This window comes from Phyllobates terribilis, unplaced genomic scaffold (genome assembly GCF_046119375.1).
Source record: "Phyllobates terribilis strain yellow unplaced genomic scaffold, ASM4611937v1 Scaffold_120__1_contigs__length_5212024, whole genome shotgun sequence".
Lineage (NCBI taxonomy): Eukaryota > Metazoa > Chordata > Amphibia > Anura > Dendrobatidae > Phyllobates > Phyllobates terribilis.
In genome coordinates this window covers 915597-938174 of record NW_027362880.1, presented here as the reverse complement: position 1 = coordinate 938174, position 22578 = coordinate 915597, and the positions used below count along the sequence as shown (strand labels likewise).

Here is a 22578-nt window from a genome sequence, read left to right as displayed (position 1 = left end):
ATGGAGTATATAGCGCCAAGCCTGTTTGTGATAGCCATCTTTTGAGCTGCCAGGTGACCATGAACAGTGTCCCCAAAACATTGTGTCTGCAAACTATCCCAGCAAAATCTGCTTTCAAATAGCTAAATGCCGCTCCTTCCTTTCTTAACCTGCCATGTGCCCAGACAGTAGTGTACAACCGTATATAGGGGATTGTCAGATTCAAGAGAAGTTGGAATATTATTTGTAAGGTCCATTTGTTTCCTATTATCCTTTGTGAAGAATTCCAAAGTTATCACCATATAAAGTGACAAATGTCAGATTTGAAAAATGGGCCCAGATAGGAACACAAAACTGGCTGCAGGAAGGGGTTAAATCACACTATTTTGGGCACTAACTACTATAGTCAAAACTGTGAGTATAGACCATAACATCTACTGAAATGATCAAACTCAACAGTCTCCATCAGTAAGTAGTGAGTAACTAGTGGTGAAACCTGGGAATCTAAACTATCATAAGGGACAATATTTTCTATCGGATGAGTTTCAAGAAGAAATATTAGACATTCAAAGAGAACTTTTTAAAATAGTGCAGAGTTGAGGTGTCTTAAATTTAGCTTAGAGATCTATCATGGCGCAGGTGTAATGGTTTTTTTTTAGTTTATCACAATCTGGTTTGAAGTTAGTCGGTTTTAAAAGAAACTGAAAAGTCAGGATAAAGGGAGACTCTGTTGTTATTGTACAGAAATTCACACTTGGCCCTCACTGCACATTTAATGTTGTAGATCATAAAAGTGACGTTCGGCCAGAAAGACTGGACCTGGTCTTGTAGGGACCATATGAGCACATTCAGCAGCACAGAAGGGAGAGAAGGTAGATTCATCCAATAAGATATCAGGGATCTAGGAAGGAACACCATCATTACCCTCCGCTTTCTCTTACAGGCCCATCATTATATTTTTCTTCAAGTGATTTTCTGGCTTTGTAGTTTACAGATCTGGGCAGGTAACGTCTCCTAATCACAGTGAGTAGGTGGATCCTCCAGGTTGTAAGTTCTATGGAAAAGGGTTTCAATGCCCAAAATCATTTGAACAGTTTTGGGTGGAGGAGAATGCTGTGGTCTAGAGGAAAAATGGTGATCATATGATTGTGATACGGCCGGACTACACCACCGATAAAGCAGCCACAGCCGGTGACTGAGATAAAACTGTGACTTCTCTGCATTTAGTGGTTACTACTCACCTGGGTAGTCATATGTAGGAATCTCCTCTTTACACCGCTCATCACTCCTCACATATGACTCTATAGTATTAATATGGGGCAGATCTTCACCCTGAAACAAATATTATAAAAGTCACAGACTGATGAGAAGTCCCATCTATGATCAGCTCTAATCCTGACATCTCCACTGTTCTCTTTACACAAGTATAAACCACGTAATACTGGTGGATAAAACAAAACTGAACACAAGACCTTCACAGCCGTCTACACATCATAGGGGAGATCTCATGACACCTTCTCTCCATCTACCTGATGATCCTGAGGAACATTGGGATCTTCTTGTTTACAGTCCTGAGGAAGAAGAGGATGGGGACATCTGTCTGGTGTTGTCCTCTTACTGGATAGATCTGGAGGAAACACATACAGGACTGAATTCATTCTTTACATACAGATAATTATAGGCTGTGTATATTCAGTCCTGTCTATTACCTGGTGATGTGAGGGACTGGGGAACCTCCATCATGACGTCCTTGTACAGATCTTTGTGTCCTTCTAAATACTCCCACTCCTCCATGGAGAAATAGACAGTGACATCCTGACATCTTATAGGAACCTGACACATACAATGATACCGTCATCCCCCGATCCTTTCATAGCGTTACTGTATAATGTCCCAGCATTCCCACCTCTCCAGTCAGCAGCTCAATCATTTTGTAGGTGAGTTCTACGATCTTCTGGTCATTGATGTCCTCAAGTATGAAGGGGTGAGATGGATGCCCTGTGATTGGGCTCAGGGGTCTTTCCCATCCCTCAGACACAGGGTCCTCACAGCGCTCACTAGAGGTCTTCACTAATATGTAATCCTGGTTATGGAAAGACATATAAATCAATCTCACTCCAGACATTTCCAGAGTCCTCACCTCTCCAGTTCTGTCCATGTGTTATTCCCATAGATAAGAATGATGTAATGTGACGTCATCAGAATCTCTCACCTCTACAGTAAGCCGAAAGAGGATCTCTAGGGTGAGGTGGAATATCCTCTCCGCCATCTTGTCTCTGTCCATATCCATCTTTGATGGGTACATAAGGAAAATTCTCTTAAATAGAAGATCTTCACTGAGAGGATCCGATATTGTAGAGACCTAAATGAGAAGATGATGAGCCGATGTAACATCATAAAAATCTTGTGTGATAATACAATTACTGGAGATAACAAGGGAAACATATGAGGAGATTTATTATTTTACAGTATTTAGTTTTCTTCTTTACATCTACTAATAAAACCTATATATTTTAGGCCACAGACAACAAGCAGTTTCTTCCTTGGAGTCTGTAGCTGAATACATTTCTCAAAGACTCATCTTCCATAAAGCTAATTCTCGTCTCATTTACCGACACTGCAATCGGCATTAGCAATACTGCCGGAGATATTCATTACACGTAACATGAGAAATAACTACTTCATGAGGAGGACGACATCTTCATCTTCTACTACGGCTCTAGAAACATATTTAGCCAGATTTCTTCACTGATTACATCTCCACCGGCCGTCTACAGTCATGGCCAAAAGTATTGAGAATGAGACAAATAGTAATTTTTCCAAAGTTTACTGCTTCATTTTTTGTAATGGCAATTTGCATATACTCCTGAATGTCAAAGAGTGATCAGCTTAACAGCAATTACTGTACTTGCAAAGTCAATATTTGCCCAGAAAATGAACTTTAACCCCCAAAACACATTTCAACATCATTGCAGTCCTGCCTTAAAAGGAGCAGCTAACATCGTTTTAGTGATTGATCCATTAACACAGGTGTGGGTGTTGATGAGGACAGGGCTGGCGATCAATCAGTCATGATTAAGTAAGAATGACATCACTGGACACTTTAAAAGGAGGCTGGTTCTTGGTATCATTGTTTCTCTTCAGTTAACCATGGTTATCTCTAAAGAAACACGTGCAGCCATCATTGCACTGCACAAAAATGGCCTAACAGGGAAGAGTATCGCAGCTACAAAGATTGCACCTCAGTCAACAATCGCATCATCAAGAACTTCAAGGAGAGAGCTTCCATTGTTGTCAAAAAGGCTCCAAGGCGCCCAAGAAAGACCAGCAAGCGCCAGGACCGTATCTTAAAACTGTTTCAGCTGTGGGATCGGACTACCAGCAGTGCCGAGCTTGCTCAGGAATGGCAGCAGGCTGGTGTGAGTGCTTCTGCACGCACTGTGAGGCGAAGACTCTTTGAGCAAGGGCTGGTTTCAAGGAGGGCAGCAAAGAAGCCACTTCTCTCCAGAAAAAACATCAGGGACCGACTGATATTCTGCAAAAGGTACAGGGAGTGGACTGCTGAGGACTGGGGCAAAGTCATTTTCTCTGATGAATCCCCTTTTCGATTGTTTGGGACATCTGGAAAACAGCTTATTCGGAGAAGAAGAGGTGAGCGCTACCACCAGTCTTGTCTCATGCCAACTGTAAAGCATCCTGAAACCATTCATGTGTGGGGTTGCTTCTCAGCCAAGGGAATCGGCTCACTCACAGTCTTGCCTAAAAACACAGCCATGAATAAAGAATGGTACCAGAATGTCCTCCAAGAGCAACTTCTCCCAACCGTCCAAGAGCAGTTTGGCGCCCAACAATGCCTTTTCCAGCATGATGGAGCACCTTGCCATAAAGCAAAGGTGATAACTAAATGGCTCATGGAACAAAACATAGAGATTTTGGGTCCATGGCCTGGAAACTCCCCAGATCTTAATCCCATTGAGAACTTGTGGTCAATCATCAAGAGACGGGTGGACAAACAAAAACCAACAAATTCTGGCAAAATGCAAGCATTGATTATGCAAGAATGGACTGCTATCAGTCAGGATTTGGTCCAAAAGTTGATTGAGAGCATGCCAGGGAGAATTACAGAGGTCTTGAAGAAGAAGGGGCAACCCTCAAATATTGACTTGTTGCATTAACTCATTCTAACTGTCAATATAACCTATTGGTACTCATAATATGATTGCAATTATATTTCTGTATGTGATATAAACATCAGACAAACACTAATAAAAACCAGAGGCCAGAAGATCATGTGAAAATATAATTTTGGTGTCATTCTCAATACTTTTGGCCATGACTGTATATGAATGTTTCCCATCTTCCCCGGACTGTAATCTTCCATCACGTTAGGTTTCATGTCTGAACAGAAAAAAGGCTTCTCCACTGTGTGAGTTCAGGTTTGGCTAAGCACCAGAGATTTCCGGCTAAAACATTTCCCACATTCTGAACAGGAAAAAGGCTTCTCCCCTGTGTGAGTTCTCTGATATTTGGTTAAACTTGATTTCTCAGTAAAACATTTTCCACTTTCTGAACAGGAAAATGGCTTCTTCTGTGTGTGACTTCTCTGGTGATTAACAAAATTTGATTTCTGGTTAAAAAAAATTCCCACACTTGAAATAAAAAAAATCTATTCTCTGCTGTGTGAATGTTTTGATGTTTAAGAAAAGACTTTTCGAGGGAAAAACTATTTCCATATTCTGAACATGAAAATGATTTCTTTGCTTTAGGAGCAATTTGTTTTTTAATGCTTATTTTGTGACTTTGATTTTCCTTAGTAGTCGGTAATGAATCAGAAGACAGGACCTGTTTCAAATGATCAGATGACAGATCTTTGCTGTGAAGGGATGATGGTATATCTGGAGTAATGGCATTCACTTCAATTGTATCTTGTGTGATCTCAAAATCATCTGATTTAAAAATTGAAGATGTCAGCTGTTCCTCTGATCTCCTGGTACAGTCATCTGCCAAGAATAAAACCAATTATTATTTATGAATAACACATCCTTAAAATTTATAATGTTGAATATTTCTACTTAAACTCTCCGTAAAAATGTACTTTACGTAAAAGTATCATTATCTACCAAGAAAACATCACAGAAAAAATCAGCCTTACCAACACCAAATCAGATAACAAATGCATTAGCATTTTAGTGTTGGTTGGGTGTACTGGGGTGTCTGTCCATGTGTAGTGCACTTATATAGTGCTGGGCAGCCTTCCTGATGTAATAGTATGGACATCATCAGTATCCTAAGTCAGACACTGTGCATCAAACCTACCTGTGTGACTGGCGTCCTATTCAAGCTTCATCTGTGTGCATCTTTAATACTAGGCAACCATCCTCTCCATGAATTGGTATGATTGTGAGTGGTTGCTCCATCAGTATTTTGCACCTGCGCTGCCCCCACCTTTATCATGGGGGTCTGCGGCATCCTGCTAGTGCATTTCTTATATGATTTGTGTTGGTAAGGCTGTATCTTTTTCTGTGATTTTTTTTAAATTTTGCCTTATGTTAGCCATCATTATTCACCAAGACAATAACAGTTCACAGCCTAATAGAAAACCTCATAGGATGAACCAGTGGATCGTAGTGTTCAACTGTTTGTTCATTCTGCCTCCAAATATGGAATAAAAAGCCACCAAGCAATGTTATGTAGGCAAAAATAATATCAATAAAAACTTCTACTTATCTCACAAAAACCAAGTCCCCACTCAGGTCCATCATCTGTCAGTGGAAAAACAGAAGTTTCCACATCATTAGTGGTTCAAAGGCTTTTGAAAAGCAACATGGCTTCCATAAACCAATCCAGCAATATCCACTCTCCCAAAGTCAGATCTCCCCCTCGCTTCTGAGCCTTGCAGTGTGCCCAAACCACATTTAGCATCCATGTATTTGGCATTACTATAGTGAGAAGAACCCACTTAATTTACGGTGTGTGTCTCCTGGAGCACAATCTGGGCACTATGTGTTGGGTAATGAAATTATATATTTGTAATTTTCACTCTCCAACATCCACTGTGTGCTAATTTCCAGAAAGTGACTGTGGAGTCAAAATAGTCACTACTGCTATAGAATAATTCACTGAGGGTTATAATTTCCAAAATGGAGTCACTTTATGGGGATTTCTACTGCTCTGGTTTTCTGCAATTTGGTCACATTAGGGCTTCTGTAAATGGTGTGTCCCATCTCCTCTGGGATCTGCTCCTGCGACGTCTGCTTCTCTCACCTCCTTATTCATCCTGCAGGCGGCATTGGTGATGGAGGAGACAATAGAACCAGAAGCTCTGGGCAGCGCAGGCTCTGTCCAGCCACTAAGATTAGGATTGCTGGGACCTGTAGTACCATCCAGTCTGGCAGTGTGGGTGTGTGTGCTGTCCAGCTGGAGTAATCTGCTCCCTGCTTCAGCCAACTGGAAAGCACCGCACCCTGCTAAAGCTGGAAGCATATTGCCGGAAGCTGCCAGATACAGCCTTGTTCTCCTCTGGTTCAGTCCTATGTGCTCAGCTAACGGCTTTTCTCTGACCTCCATGTTCTGACCCGGCTATCTGACTATTCTTCTTGCCATCTCACACCACAGAACATTAGGTAACACTGTGGCCCAAGCTTAGGGGGTCTCTGTCTAAGTCCAAATACATGAAGAGGGGTTAAAGGATGATGAGCAAGGCAAACCCTGTGATCTGGAAAATGGAGTAGATAGCGCCAAGCCTGTTTGTGGTAGCCATCTTTTGAGCTGCCAGGTGACAACGAACAGTGTCCCCAATACATTGTGTCTTCACACTATCCCAGCAAAATCTGCATTCAAATAGCTAAATGCCGCTCCTTCCCTTTTTAACCTGCCATGTGCCCAGACAGTAGTGTACAACCATATATAGGGGATTGTCGGATTCAAGAGAAGTTAGAATATTATTTGTAAGGTCCATTTGTTTCCTATAATCCTTTGTGAAGAATTCAAAAGTTATCTATAATATAATCGGCTAAGAGTCCCTCTGTCCGAAGCCTCGATAGACTGCGCATGTGTGACGCGCAGTCTGGCTCCAGACAGAAGCAGGCATCCAGCCGTTACAGGTAAGAGGAGGTGTATGGCGCCGGAGATCGCGGTATGTGTAGACACTGAACGCATACCGCGATCTCCAGCGCCATACTTGCATACTTACCTGACCAGGAGGAGCGTTGCCGTGGCGCCTCTAATCTGGCCGGAGACAGGGGGCGGAGTGAGGCGTCGGATCGGCGCGTGCACATAGCGCTATCCTTCGCCATTTTACTGAAGACACATTTACAGTGTGTCTTCAGCAAAATGACGCCACTCTCCTCCCCCGGCCTACGGCAGAACAGGACGCTGCAGCGCTGGAGTACAGAGAAGAAAGGTGAGTATAACTGTTTATTTTTTTTGTTTGTGTGTACAGTGTGGAAGGGATGAGGGGGCCACACATATCAGGATTGTGGGGTGAGGGGACCATGCATATACCAGGATTGTGGGGTGAGGGGACCATACATATACCAGGATTGTGGGGTGAGGGGACCATGCATATACCAGGATTGTGGAGTGAGGGGTACCACGTATACCAGGATTGGGGGTGAGGGGAGCCACGCATACTGGGATTGGGGGTGAGGGGAGCCACGCATACTGGGAATGGGGGTGAGGGGAGCCACGCATACCGGGAATTGGGGGTGAGGGGAGCCAAGCATACCGGGACTGGGGGTGAGGGGAGCCACGCATACCAGGACTGGGGGTGAGGGGAGCCACGCATACCGCGATTGGGGATGAGGGGGGCCACGCATAACGCGATTGGGGATGAGGGGAGCCATGCATACCGCGATTGGGGATGAGGGGAGCCACGCATACCGCGATTGGGGATGAGGGGAGCCATGCATACCGCGATTGGGGATGAGGGGAGCCACGCATACCGCGATTGGGGATGAGGGGAGCCACGCATACCGCGATTGGGGATGAGGGGGGCCACGCATACCACGATTGGGGATGAGGGGAGCCACGCATACCGCGATTGGGGATGAGGGGAGCCAAGCATACCGCGATTGGGGATGAGGGGAGCCAAGCATACCACGATTGGGGATGGGGAGCCACGCATACCGCGATTGGGGATGAGGGATGGGGTACCACGCATACCTGGATTGGGGATGAGGGTGCCATGCATACCAGGATAAGATGGTGGGGACAGGATGGGGGCAGCACAAATACCAGGAGGGGGGCAGCACATACCACACATACCAGCATGGGAGACCATATACCAATAAAAATGCTCACCACCCGGGCGTAGAACGAGTTCAGTAGCTAGTCACCATATAAAGTGGCACACGTCAGATTTGAAAAATGGGCCCAGATAGGAACACAAAACTGGCTGCAGGAAGGGGTGAAATCAGACTATTTTGGGCACTAACTACTATAGTCAAAACTGTGAGTATAGACCATAACACATCTACTGAAATGATCAAACTCAACAGTCTCCATCAGTAAGTAGTGAGTAACTAGTGGTGAAACCTCTCTGGGGTAATTAGAGTATGGGGCTCGGTGGCTCTTGGCAATCTAAACTATCGTAAGGGACAATATTTTCTGTCAGATGAGTTTCAAGAAATATTGACATTTAAAGAGAACTTTTTATAATAGTGAAGAGATGAGGAGTCTTAAATTTAGCTTAAAGATACACCGGGTCACATGTGTAATGTTTTTTTTTGTGTAGTTTATCACAATTTGGTTTGAAATTAGTCGGTTTTAAAAGAAATTGAAAAGTCAGGATAAAGGGAAACTCTGTTGTTATTGTACAGAAATTCACACTTGGCCTCACTGCACATTTAATGTGGTCAATCATAAAAGTGAAGTTTGGCCAGAAAGACTGGACCTGGTCTTGTAGGGACCATATGAGCACATTCAGCAAAACAGAAGGGAGAAAGGTAGATTCATCCAATAAGATATCAGGGTTCTAGGAAGCCAACAGCATCATTACCCTCCACTTTCTCTTACAGGCCCATCATAATATTTTTTAAGTGATTTTCTGGCTTTGTGGTTTACAGATCTGGGCAGGTAACGTCTCCTAATCACAGTGAGTAGGTGGATCCTCCAGGTTGTAAGTTCTATGGAAAAGGGTTTCAATGCCCAAAATCATTTGAACAGTTTTGGGTGGAAGAGAATGTTGTGGTCTAGAGGCAAAATGGTGATCATATGATTGTGATACGGCCGGACTACACCACCGATAAAGCAGCCACAGCCGGTGACTGAGAAGAATCTGTAACTTCTCTGCATTTAGTGGTCACTACTCACCTGGGTAGTCACATGTAGGAATCTCCTCTTTACACCACTCATCACCCCTCACATATGCCTCTATAGTATTAATATGGGTGAGATCTTCACCCTGAAACAAATATTGTAAAAGTCACAGACAGATGGAGAAGTCACATCTATGATCAGCTCTAATCCTGTCATCTCCACCGTTCTCATTACACAAATAGAAAACACATAATACTGGTGGATAAAACAAGACTGAACACAAGACCTTCACAGCCGTCTACACATCATAGGGGAGATCTCATGATACCTTCTCTCCATCTACCTGATGATCCTGAGGAACATTGGGATCTTCTTGTTTACAGTCCTGTGGAAGAAAAGAATGGGGACATCTGTCTGGTGTTGTCCTCTTACTGGATAGCTCTGGAAAAAACACATACAGGGACGGAATTTATTCTTTACATACAGATAATTATAGGCCGTGTGTATTTAGTCCTGTCTATTACCTGATGATGTGAGGAGCTGAGGAACCTCCATCATGACGTCTTTGTACAAATCTTTGTGTCCTTCTAAATACTCCCACTCCTCCATGGAGAAATAGACAGTGACATCCTGACATCTTATAGGAACCTGACACATACAATGATACAGTCATCCCCCCGATCCTTTCATAGCATTACTGTATAAAGTCCCAGCATTCGAAGCAGTGTCACCTCTCCAGTCAGCAGCTCAATCATCTCGTAGGTGAGTTCTACGATCTTCTGGTCATTGATATCCTCATGTATCAGGGGGTGAGGTGGAGCCTCTGTGATTGGGCTCAGGGGTCTTTCCCATCCCTCAGACACAGGGTCCTGACAGCGCTCACTAGAGGTCTTCACTAATATGTAATCCTGGTTATGGAAAGACATATAAATAAATCTCACTTCAGACATTTCCAGAGTCCTCACCTCTCCAGTTCTGTCCATCTGTTATTCCCATAGATAAAATTGATGTAATGTGGAGTCATCAGAATCTCTCACCTCTCCAGTAAGACGGAAGAGGATCTCTAGGGTGAGGTGTAATATCCTCTCTGCCATCTTGTCTCTATCCATATCCATCTTTGATGGGTCCATAAGGAAAATTCTCTTAAATAGAAGATCTTCACTGAGAGGATCTGATATTGTGTAATAATACAATTACTGGAGATAATAAGGGGAAACATATGAGGAGATTTATTATTTTACAGTATTTCGTTTTCTGCTTTACATCTAGTAATAAAACCTATATATTTTAGGCCACAGACAACAAGCAGTTTCTTCCTTGGAGTCTGTAGCTGAATACGTTTCTCAAAGACTCATCTTCCATAAAGCTAATTCTCGTCTCATTTACCGACACTGCAATCGGCATTAGCAATACTGCAGGAGATATTCATTACACGTGACATGAGAAATAACTACTTCATGAGGAGGACGACGTCATCTTCATCTTCTACTACGGCTCTACAAACATATTTAGCCAGAGTTCTTCACTGACTACATCTCCACCGGTCGTCTATATGAATGTTTCCCGTCTTCCCCGGACTGTAATCTTCTATCACGTTAGTTCTCATGTCTGATTCACACACAGAAGTTTGAGGCTTTGATACATGGTAAGTTTTTTAATATTAAGCAGAGTAGGACTATCCAGAATGGGTTCATTTTACCATGGTGGGATAGCTTTCATGCTATTTTTGATCAAAAACAGTGTTACTAGGAACCCTATTTTATTTAAATGCACTTTTGCTTTTTATTTATTTATTTACAGCAGGGTTTAAGATCATTTTTCTTCTTATAGTTTTTTTCTCATTTATGGCCATAGTAAACAAGCATTTATGTGCTGCATGGATACCAACTTAAACCAAGCTCAAATTCTGTGTTTTTTTAACGGGCACCATAGTGGCCCTGTGGGCTGCTGCTATGGATGATACACCCCTAACTATCCAACTATCATATGGTAAAAATCTCATAGGTCCTGTATTTATTAGTATCTGCACGAAGAATGGGGCTAAGTGAGTATTTATTAAAGGGAATCCACTCCCCAAGGCCAGCAAGCATCAGAATCTTCACTGAATAAAAAGCCATTTCTCAGCAAACAGACCTCTAATATGAGGCATAAAGGTATGTATAGATTCACATTTCTATCACCTGTATGCCAATATTAGAGGTCAGATAAGTTCCAGGGGGTAACAGATTCCCTTTCATCAGCCGTGGGGTAATCATAAAACCAGATATGTATCAAAGTATTCTAAGTTGGTTAATGGTTGTGTAGTCAATGGGAGGCATGTGTCACAGAGATGGCTGGTCTGTGTGATGTAACCCGGAGTGTTTCTCTAGGGCAGATAAGCACTAAGAGGATCGTTTGGTGCATCTGGGAGCCGGGTTACGGGTAGCTAGGAGAGAATGGACGTGTCCAGCTACCCCCCACATACCACACCTCTGGGTGTGGTTAACAGCCTATAAAATGGAGGCTGTTGTTTGGCACATGGTCTGTGTGTTTGGAGGGAGAAGGCCTCCTGTGTATGTTTGTCTTCAGACCAAGCCAGGACACTGGACGCTACCCCAGCTTGTGTGCCACACAGGCCTGGCTGAGCAGAGACCTGCTAAAGACATTTACTTTGTTTGCCTGATCTAAAGGCTATTTTCTTTTCTGTTTGGCTTCTGGGTTTATGAAGCAATAAACCCACATGAACTTTTAAAGGAACATGCCTCCTGTTTTCCTCCTGTCACACCCAAGTGAGTAAAACCTCCACAATTAGTGTTAGACTTGCGGGTAGCATTACCAGCAGAGACGTGTGACTGCTACAGGATGGACTGCATGCCCTGGGTGAAGTCTGTCGCAAGCCAGCAAGCATCGCCAGACGAAATGGAGGACCTGCTGAAACACCTGGTCCAGTCGCAGCAGCATCAACAGGAGACCAACAGGCTGTAGTTACAGCAGATCCAGCAGCACTAGCAGAAACAACGTCAGCAGATGCAGCTTCTGGCAACCGCCATCCAGGACAGGATGAGCGCTCCAACCCCAGGTCCGACTGAGGACTCCCATGTCCGGAAGGCGGTATGATGGGCTTTGCAGAAAATGACCCCGGGGGGGTGACGTTGAGACCTTCCTGATGGTGTTTCAAAGGGTGGCCGAGAGGGAGAAATTTCCACAAGAGCAGTGGGCAGAGGTATTGTCGCCATACTTGACTTGGAGAGCCCCAGAAGTACGCCTAGTAGGCGTACTATGATTTAGCTTTGCAGGATGCCAAAGAGTATGGCAAGCTAAAAAGTGAGATTCTCGCACGCTTGGGGTTGACAATGACTATCAGGGCACAGTGGGTTCGTATCACCAGAACAAACCACCTCTGTCCCAAATGTTTGACCTGCTGCACCTGGTCCAGAAGTGGCTGCAGCCAGAGTCCTCAATGCCTGCGCAGATGGTAGAGTGGGTGGTGATGGACCGGTTTGTGCACTCCCTGCCGAGGCCCATACAGCCTTGGGTTGCCCAGGGTGATCCCCGGTATGCGGATTAACTGGTCGGACTGATCGAGAGATACCAGGGGGTTGAAGGTTCCTTGGGAAGGCAGCCCACTACATGCTGGAGTTCCCAACAGGGGGTGCAGGCCCAAAAGGTGGTGGGACTTCCAAGGTCCAAATGGACGAGGGAGGTGGTGCCCAAGGTCCATACAGGTGATGTTGTTTGCTGGCGGTGCCACGGCCCAGGCCATATAGCCGCCCGTCATCCCCTGACCCTTGAGCCGATGGACTGCAGCATAGGACAACGTTGTTCATATTATGCTTATCCGGCCTGCAGGGTGAACTGTCCACCCAGCGAGGGGCCACAAGCATGTCACATGAAGGTGAACAGATGGGAAGTAACGGCACTGCTAGACTCCGGGAGCCTGGTGACCCCCTCCAAATTATCCCGGGGAAAAAAGTCGGCGTTCAGCGCATTCATGGTGATGCTAAAGACTACCCTACGGGCCAGAGTGGACATTGAAATGGCCCACGGTACAGAGTCCCACGAGGTCGGCGTCGTTCAGGACTTGTTGCACCCTATTATTATAGGCTGGGACTTTTGCTTGTTTTGGGATCTGTGGAGGAAGGGTTCTGAGTTCGCTGGCTCAGATAAGAAAAAAATTAACCCTAATGAGATATCACCACACCCAGAGTCAGACAGGTTTCCTTTTTGTGTCCTTGTGGGGGATGAGGAGGTAGTGCCCCCTGAGTCTGCAATTCCAGAGTTAGAGGTGACCAGCGAGAATTTTGGGTCAGCCCAACATAGGGACCTAACTCTGAAGGAAGCCTTTAATAATGTCACTATTATAAATGGGGTTGCACAGGAGTCAGGGACTGACACAAGGTTTCCCCATTTTATGATGAGTAAGGAGTTGTTGTACCGGGTCAAGAAAGTGAGGGAGGAGAGTGTGGAGCAGTTAATAGTGCCGGGCCCCTTTAGACGGAAGGTGTTGGACATGGCCCATTCACATGTCTTGGGGGGACATCTGGGAGTGGTTAAAACGCAGGAACGGATCGTGCAAAGGTTCTATTGGTGAACACTGGACATAATTTCAAAAAACATCACAGTAAAAGATAATACCTTACCCACACCAGGTCAGATTGCCAATGCACTGCAGGATGCAGCAAGCCTGCATCATAAAGGCAGGGCCAGCACATGTGCAAAATACTGAAGCAGACAGCCACTCACTAACCTACCAAATTCATGGAGGGGGTGACTGTGTAGTATTATACATGCACACCGATGGAGTCTGCATAGGGCGGGTGCACAGTGCAAAAAAGATTAAAAATAGTGTATAAGATAAATACACCACATGATAAATACCCCACCAGGCCTCTTTAGTGTTGGCTGGGTGAATTGGGGCATATGTCTTGTGTGCTTGCATGTATATAGTGCTTGGCAGCCCGTCTGATCTAAGGCTATGTGCCCACGATGCAGAAATGCTCAGGATTTTTTCCTGAGCGTTTCTGCATCTCCCTTGCAGAAAAAAATGCATGCGGATTGTACATGCGGATTGCACATGTCTTTTTCCTGCCAGGGACATGCGGAAGTGAAGCGTTCTTCACTTGCGTTTCCGCATGCGGGTTGACAAGCGCTTTCCAAGCAATTTTAGCATCACTTGGAAAGTGCTTGTCAACTTGGTCACACTATATAAATCCATGCAACCAGCATGGATTTATATAGTGTGACCTGAGAGAATGTAAAAAAATAAATCTATACTTACCCTCCGATGGCCTGCGCTGTCTTGCTTCGCTCGGTCCCGGCCGCCGGCAGTGGTAGACTGAAGGACCTGCCAACGTCAGCGTCGTGTGACCCGTCACATGACTCTGACATCAGAGCAGGTCCTTCATTCCATCGCTAAGTGCCGGGAAGCAAGGAGGAGTGCACTGCGGGCCGCCAGAAGGTAAGTATATATTTATTTTTTATTTTATTCTTCTTTTTTTACAGCTTTTTTAATGGTACCTGGGTGTGGATGAGAGTCTCCTGTCCTCCACAACTGGGTACCATCCGCACATTAGAACGTGCCAATTACGCAAGTATAGATGCAGTCTTTCGGAATTGGCGCGTACTAATGCAAGTCAATTGCAGCGAAAACGCAGCGCTTCCGCAAAATAATTGGTAGTGCTGCGTTTTTTCCGCAATGATAATCCACACCGGAAATTAAATTTGCGGATTATCATTGGGGAACATTGCTGCCCTTCTACATGCAAAAACGCTGCGGAAAAGCATTAAAAACGCATCGTGGGCACACAGCCTAATAGTATGGGCGTCATCAATAGGCTGCAAGCCAGACAATGTGCATCACACATATCTGTGTGACTGGCGCCCTATGCAGACTCCATCGGTGTGCATGTATAATACTACACAGCCACTCCCTCCATGAAATGGTAGGTTAGTGAGTGGCTGTCTGCATCAGTATTTGGCACATGTGCTGGCCCCGCCTTTATCATTGAGGCTTGCTGCATCCTGCAGTGCATTGGTAATCTGACCTGGTGTTGGTAAGGCATTATCTTTTAGGCTATGTGCCCACGATGCAGAAATGCTCTGGATTTTTTCCTGAGCGTTTCTGCATCTCCTTGGCAGAAAAAACGCATGCGGATTGTACGGAAGTGAAGTGTTCTTCACAAGCATTTCCGCATGCGGGTTGTCAAGCGCTTTCCAAGCGATTTTAACATCACTTGGAAAGTGCTTGACAACTTGGTCACACTATATAAATCCATGCAACCGGCATGGATTTATATAGTGTGACCGAAAGAATGGTAAAAAATAAATATATACTTACCTTCTGATGGCCCCCGGTGTCTTTATCCGATGCGTCCTGGCTTGCCGGCAGCTCGCGGTAGACTAAAGGACCTGCCATCGTCAGCGGTCGCGTGACCCCTCACATGACTAATTGACGTCATGGCAGGTCCTTTTCAGACCATCGTGAGCTGCCAGCAAGCCAAGACGCATCGCTAAGGACACCGGGGGCCATCAGAAGGTAAGTATAATGTATATTTTTTATTTTATTCTTTTTTTTACAGGTTCTATGGTACCCGGGTCCGGAGGAGAGTCTCCTCTTCTCCAAACCCGGGTACCATCCGCACATTGAAACGCATGGATTCCGCATCTGCAGATGCAATGATGCGGATTCCATGCGTTCCAATGTAAGTCAATGGCGGCGAACATGCCGCGCTTCCGCAAAATAATTGGTAGTGCTGCGGATTTTTCCGCAATGATAATCCGCAGCGGAAATTTCCGCAGCATGTGCACAGCACATGGGATTATCATTGGGGAACATGACAGACCTTCTACCAAGCGTTTAAGCGTTTCTGCAGCGGAATTGCCGCTGCGGAAAAGCTTAAAAAACGCATAGTGGGCATACAGCCTTACTGTGATGTTTTTTGAAATTATGTCCAATGTTCACCATTTTTAATGTTTAGTGTTAGGACTCGCAAGTATGAGGACCCTTGACGTTTGGGTTGCGAGCTTCTGTATTTTGGCCAAAATATCGACCAACACCTCATGTGGTGTATTTATCTTCTACACTATTTTTCATCTTTTTTGCACATTTTTTTGCAGGATGAGGCCAGGCCTCTTTAGTGTTGGCTGGGGGAATTGGGGCGTATGTCTTGTGGGGGTGCACGTATATAGTGCTGGGCAGCCCGCCTGATCTAATAGTATGGGTGTCATCAACAAGCTGCAAGCCAGAAACTGTGCACCACACTTATCTGTGTGACTGGCGCCCTATGCAGACTCCATCGGTGTGCATGTATAATACTAGACAGCCACCCCCCTCCATGAATTGGTAGGTTAGTGAGTGGCTGTCTGCATCAGTATTTTGCACATGTGCTGGCCCCGCCTTTATCATGGAGGCTTGCTACATCTGGTGTTGGTAAGGCATTATCTTTTACAAAGGTTCTATTGGCCCAGATGTCACCGGGAAATATTTAAGTATTGCAGGTCTTGCACTACGTGCCAGTTAACCGACCCCACCTCTCACTTTTGAAGTCCCCTCGTGCCATTGCCCATTATTGAAGTGCCGTTCGAGAGAATTGCTATGGACTTGGTCAGTCCCCTGGTTGAATCTGCTTGTGGGCATCAATTTATATTGGTTATCCTGGACTATGCCACACGCTATCCTGAAGTGATTCCACTGAGAAACTCCTCCGCAAAGAATAAATCCCGTGAGTTGGTCCACGTTTTTTCCCCCCAACAGGCTTACCAAAGGGAGATACTCACTGACCAGGGAATTCCCTCTATGAGTAAGGTGATGAGGGAGTTATGCAAAGCCCTCCAAATCTCCCAACTGAGGACTTCAGTATACCATCCTCAGACGGATAGCCTAGTCGAAAGGTTTAACAAGACTCTGAAGAGTATACTGAGGAAGGACATAGAAAGGGACAGTAGAGACTGGGACTGTCTCCTACCGTATCTGTTGTTCTCCAACCGAAAGGTTTCACAGGCCTCTAGAGGGTTCTCGCCATTCGAACTTCTGTATGGCCGACATTCGCAGGGTCTTCTGGATGTCACAAAGGAAATCTGGGAAGCCGAATTCACGCCCCATAGGAGCGTCATCGAGCATGGTTGCTCTGATGCAGGAGAGGATTGTGAAGGTGATGCCCATTGTAAAAGAACATCTCCTCCAGGCACAAGAAGCTCATGCCAGAGTCTACAACCAGTCAGCCAGAGTGAGGCACTTCAATCCGGGAGACCGGAGTCCTCATGCTAATTACTACGGTGGAAAGTAAGTTCTTGGCCATGTGGCAAGGGTGGAAAAAGTGGGTGAAGCGAACTACAAGGTTCATCAACCGGGACGACGTAAGCTGTACCAGATATACCACATCAACCTCATCAAGCCGTGGCAAGACAGAGAGGCTGTGGAAGCTCCATGCTTGCTGGGCAAGCTAGAAGGTGACGTTGGAGGAGTCGCAATAGCGGAAACGCTAACGAAGGCCAAGAAACAGCAGTGCTGGGAGTTGATGCAGAAGAATAGGGATCTGTTCTCGGAATTGTCGGGCTGCACAAGGGTCATAGAACACAAGGTTCTGACGAAGCCACATGTGCGGGTGAACTTGAAGCCCTATCAGATACCTGAGGCCCGACAAGAGTTGATATCCAAAGAGGTAGCTTGTATGCTGAAGCTCAGTGTCATTGAAGAATCCAAGAGCAGTTGGTCGAGCCTGATTGTCTTGGTCCCAAATCCCAATGGTGAGTGGAGATTCTGCAACGACTATCGGAAGTTGAATGAGGTTTGAAATTTGATGCATATCACATGCCACGCGTCGTCGAGCTGATCAAGAGGCTTGGGCCAGCAAGGCACATAACCACCTTGGATCTGACGGAGGGATATTGGCAGACCCCCATGGCACAGGTAGCCAAAGAGAAGACTGCGTTTTCTACGCTGGACGGATGCTTCCAGTATGCCCGTATGCCGTTTGGACTGCAGGGGGCCCCTGCAAAATTCCAGAGAGCTATGGATTGCATCCTTGCATCCCATAAGCAATATGCTGCAACATACCTGAACAATATTATTATCTTCAGTCCAGACTGGGAGAGTCATCTGGAAAAGATTCAGGCTGTGTTTGATGCTCTGAGGAAGGTGGGGTTTTCAATAAACTCGAAGAAATGTGGCATGGGGAAATAAGAAGCCAAGTACTTCGGATATGTAATGGGTAGAGTCAAGATAAAACCCCAAAATATTAAAGTAGAAGCAATCCAAAATTGGCTGAGACCGGTGTCGAAAAGTCAGAGCCTTCCTGGGAATCGTGGGATACTACAGGAAAATTCATCCCAAACTTCGCCATGATGGCCGCACCCCTGACTGACCTCCTTAAAGGGACAAAATCAGCCAAGGCCAAGTGGACAGCAGAGGAGGAGACGTCCTTTCAAAAGATGAAACTGGCTCTGTGTAGGCAACCGGTCCTGGTTGCCCCGGACTTCAAGAAAGAGTTTATACTCCAGACAGATGTCTCAGATGTCGTGTTAGCAGCAGTCCTTTCCCAGGAGATACACGGGGAGGAGCACCCTGTCCTCTACCTGAGTAGAAAGCTGTTCTCCTGCGAGAAAAATTATTCGGTCATAGAGAAGGAACGCTCGGCTATAAAGTGTGCGGTGGACACCTTACCGTACTGTTAGGTCGAAAATTTAGATTATTATCCGACTATGCTCCACTCAGATGGATGAGGGAAAAAAGTGAAAAAATGCCAGAGTCACCCTCGGGTTTTTAGCCCTACAGGACTCCTACTTCCCTGTAGAACATAGAGCAGGGAAGCTACATGGTAATGCCGATGCTCTCTCGAGAATCCCCTGTCTGGTAGTAAAAGGTGTCAACCCCACAGGTTTAGGCGGGGGGGTATGTAAGGTGGCTAATGGTCGCGTAGTCCATGGGAGGTATGTGTCACAGAGATGGCTGGTCTGTGTGATGTAACCCGGAGTGTTTCTCTAGAGCACATAAGCACTAAGAAGATCGTTTGGTGCACCTGGGAGCCGGGTTACGGGTAGCTAGGAGAGAATGGGCGGGTCCAGCTACCCACATACCTCATCTCTGGGTGTGGTTAACAGCCTATAAAATGAAGGCTGTTGTTTGGCACATAGTCTGTGTGTTTGGAGGTAGAAGGCCTACTGTGTATGTTTGTCTTCAGACCAAGCCAAGACACTGGACGCTACCCCAGCTTGTGTGCCACACAGGCCTGGCTGAGTAGAGACCTGCTAAGGACATTTACTTTGTTTGCCTGATCTAAAGGCTATTTGCTTTTCTGTTTGGCTTCTGGGTTTATGAAGTAATAAACCCACATGAAATTTAAGAACATGCCTCCTGTTTTCCTCCTATTGTGCCCCAGTGAGTAAATCCCCTACAATATGTATAAAGGAAAGGGTATGGTACTCAGAGAATGTTTCAATAATTCGCCTCAATGCATTTTCCCAACAGGTTCATTAGGAGGCTTGATACAGGGATGATAATTCATGATGTTCAACATAGCGTGCCTAATAGCCAGGTGTCCATGTTTAAATATCCCACTTCATCCAAAACCCCTCCCAGACTATGATGCTCATTCCCATTCCTAGAGGTGAATTGTCACAGGATATACAGAATAGAGTCTGTCTACAATAATATACTGCACCTACGCTACTTCTCATGAGCTAGAGGTTCGATAATGTCCATCACCTAGTGTGCATGTCCGGAAGTGACGTGCTTTATGCTGAAACACCAGATAAACTGATTGCCGCCGTGAAACTCGTACCTGTGACTGCGCATGCCCGTAGTCATCATTCCATCTAGGATCATTGTCCACAAATGTGCATGCCCATATGTCTGCGTTCCACACCGGAGTGCATATGGTATTGGATTGCATTCCACCAACAGAAAAATCCTCTGAGATCAGTATCATGGGAGACTAAAAACAAGTATTGCACATCCTTCCATCATGCAATCGGCATGTGGATCTACTTTATCACTACAAAATATATGGTATGGTGGCCCACAGTATACTCCTAAATGGTCATATTTGACCCCTATTGCATAATTAGAGATACACAAGGAACACCACACTTGTTAGTTACTAAATAGTATAATTGGGATATAACTGATAAGAAATAATTCTGATATAGAAGCTCAGATCTCTTGATGAAGTAAAACAATATGTGAACCTCGTTCACAGGGAACTGAGTAGCAATGGGTAGAGTATAAAATCCTAAAATGTAATCCAGAATGGGGCTGTATTCATACAAAACAGGCATAGGAAATTTGCTCATTCAGTCCCTTAGGGCCTAGTGAATCCAGTCTGGAAATACATTCACTTTCTTTTTTGAGGATACATCTATTAAGATCACCACCTCTCACATTGGGTTTAACCACCTCAATGATGCAAAAGGAGATGTCGCTTGTTTCACCTCAATGTGCACTGTTCATGTGTCTCACTAATGGGGTGTCCCAATGTCACGCCAGGTGTGAGTGCAACACAGAGGAGAAAGGGAAAGGGAGCCCAGACATTATGGAAAAGGGGGAAGAGGTGACCTCCTAATCTGGACTAGCATCACCCTGTCTCCCCCTAACGTCTCTATACAGCCTCCGCAGCTGTCGCCCATCACATGCCTTGCCCAACTATCCCTGTCGTAAGGCTATAGCTGGGGGTGGAAGGAGATGAGCACTAGTCAACCTCCGCTAGCACTCTAAAGACAAAAGGGAAAGACAACACAGGGGAATTAAAACTTTGCTTTAGAAGAAACTCCAACAGGGCACACGGCCTCAAGACTCCAAAGAGGACGTGATACTGCTTCAGCCAAGTTCCAAGTAGAAATGAGTATACCCGGCGACGCCAACATAGACACACCAGGTATATATACACCCAGACTAAATGGAGGTAGAATCTGGGTCCTAAACACAGCCTCTCATCTAGGCAGCTGTCTGCATTGCCAAACGTGGAGATCTCCTGCAAACCCCTGCAGGGCGACTGTCTGTCACCTCTGACACACCCGTGACACCCAACCATGGTGTATTTCGCCCAAATGCTCCCCCCCCCCCCCCCCGACACTCCTCTTAGACTGCCTCTTGGTCGTGCTTACATAACCTAGGAGGTAGGTGCATGTGGCCACATATACAAGTATACAAGGTTTTACAGTTGGAATAATCCCTCTGGAAAGAGGTTTCACCTGTAGAGGAACTCGAGAAAGATTTACATGGTCTCATCCAATTACATGTACAACTTTCTACACATCTAAAGAAACCAGATTCTTCTATCCAGCCATGTCCCCTTGGGTGCAGTTTTTTTTAGAAACTATGCACTAAACGGTCCCTAATTGACTAACCCTTTCTGAAAGTTATTGTGGGAGCAGATCACAAAGCACCCTCAGGTCCAGGTCAGCCACAAGTACATCCTAGTGTTTTCTGAGGATATTAAAGATATGGTCACAAGTTCCTATTACTTGTGTTATCCCATATTTTTCTTGGCGTCTTGGTTAGGTATGTAGAAGTGTCTCTCTCTCCTGTTTTTCAGCAAACAATCGTGCGGAATCCAAAATGTACTTTGGATACCTTTTTCCCTGAATCTGGTGTTCATGTCTATTGCCTGTATATTAATATCTGTGACATTAGAGCAGTTTCTTCTCAACTGTAAAACATTGGCCCTTGGATATTTTTTTTTTTTTTAGTAGGATGCAGTGGTGGCTATCCCACTTTAATAGTTTATGGTAGATGAGTGTCCCTAGGGTCCAAACCAGGGCTGTGGAGTCGGAGTCGGTGCCCATTTTGGTGGATTCGGTATAAAATGGACCCACTCCGACGCCTAAAATATATAATAAATTGGGTACAGTAGTTCAATGCAGTTTGTGAGGAATATTTTTTCATAAGAATTTGGGAAAGTTATGAAATGTCCTAGAATCATAGAATGGTAGAGTTGGAAGGGACCTCCTGGGTCATCTGGTCCAACCCCCTGCTCAAAGCAGGATTCACTAAATCATCTCAGACAGATGTCTGTCCAGCCTCTGTTTGAAGACGTCCATTGAAGGGGAACTCACCACCTCTCGTGGCAGCCTGTTCCACTCATTAATCACCCTAACTGTCAAAAAGTTTTTTCTAATATCTAATCTGTGTCTCCTCCCATTTAGTTTCATCCCATTGCTTCTAGTCTTTCCTTGTGCAAATGAGAATAAAGATGATCCTTCTAAAATGTGACAGCCCTTGACATATTTGTAGACAGCTATTCAGTCTTCTCCCAGTCTTCTTTTTTGCAAGCTAAACATTCCCAAATCCTGCAACCTTTCCTCATAGGACATGGTTTGCAGACCAGTCACCATTCTGGTCGCTCTTCTCTGAACTTGCTCCAGTTT

General features: G+C 45.2%; 2 protein-coding genes across 2 annotated transcripts in view; both read right to left on the bottom strand.

Moving 5' to 3' along the window:
- The window catches only part of LOC141201651 (uncharacterized), a 74189-nt gene that overhangs the window by 7691 nt on the left and 43920 nt on the right, over window positions 1–22578 (bottom strand). Inside the window, exons 4-14 of the mRNA XM_073663674.1 lie at window positions 10275–10430; window positions 9969–10145; window positions 9762–9885; window positions 9581–9678; window positions 9292–9382; window positions 4822–4979; window positions 2192–2341; window positions 1886–2062; window positions 1689–1812; window positions 1509–1606; window positions 1221–1311 (exon numbers count right to left, since the gene is read on the bottom strand). Coding sequence (XP_073519775.1) covers window positions 1221–1311; window positions 1509–1606; window positions 1689–1812; window positions 1886–2062; window positions 2192–2341; window positions 4822–4979; window positions 9292–9382; window positions 9581–9678; window positions 9762–9885; window positions 9969–10145; window positions 10275–10430 — 1444 coding nt within the window. The remainder of the gene's footprint in view (window positions 1–1220; window positions 1312–1508; window positions 1607–1688; window positions 1813–1885; window positions 2063–2191; window positions 2342–4821; window positions 4980–9291; window positions 9383–9580; window positions 9679–9761; window positions 9886–9968; window positions 10146–10274; window positions 10431–22578) is intronic.
- The window catches only part of LOC141201637 (uncharacterized), a 100342-nt gene that overhangs the window by 61454 nt on the left and 16310 nt on the right, over window positions 1–22578 (bottom strand). The window lies entirely within an intron of this gene.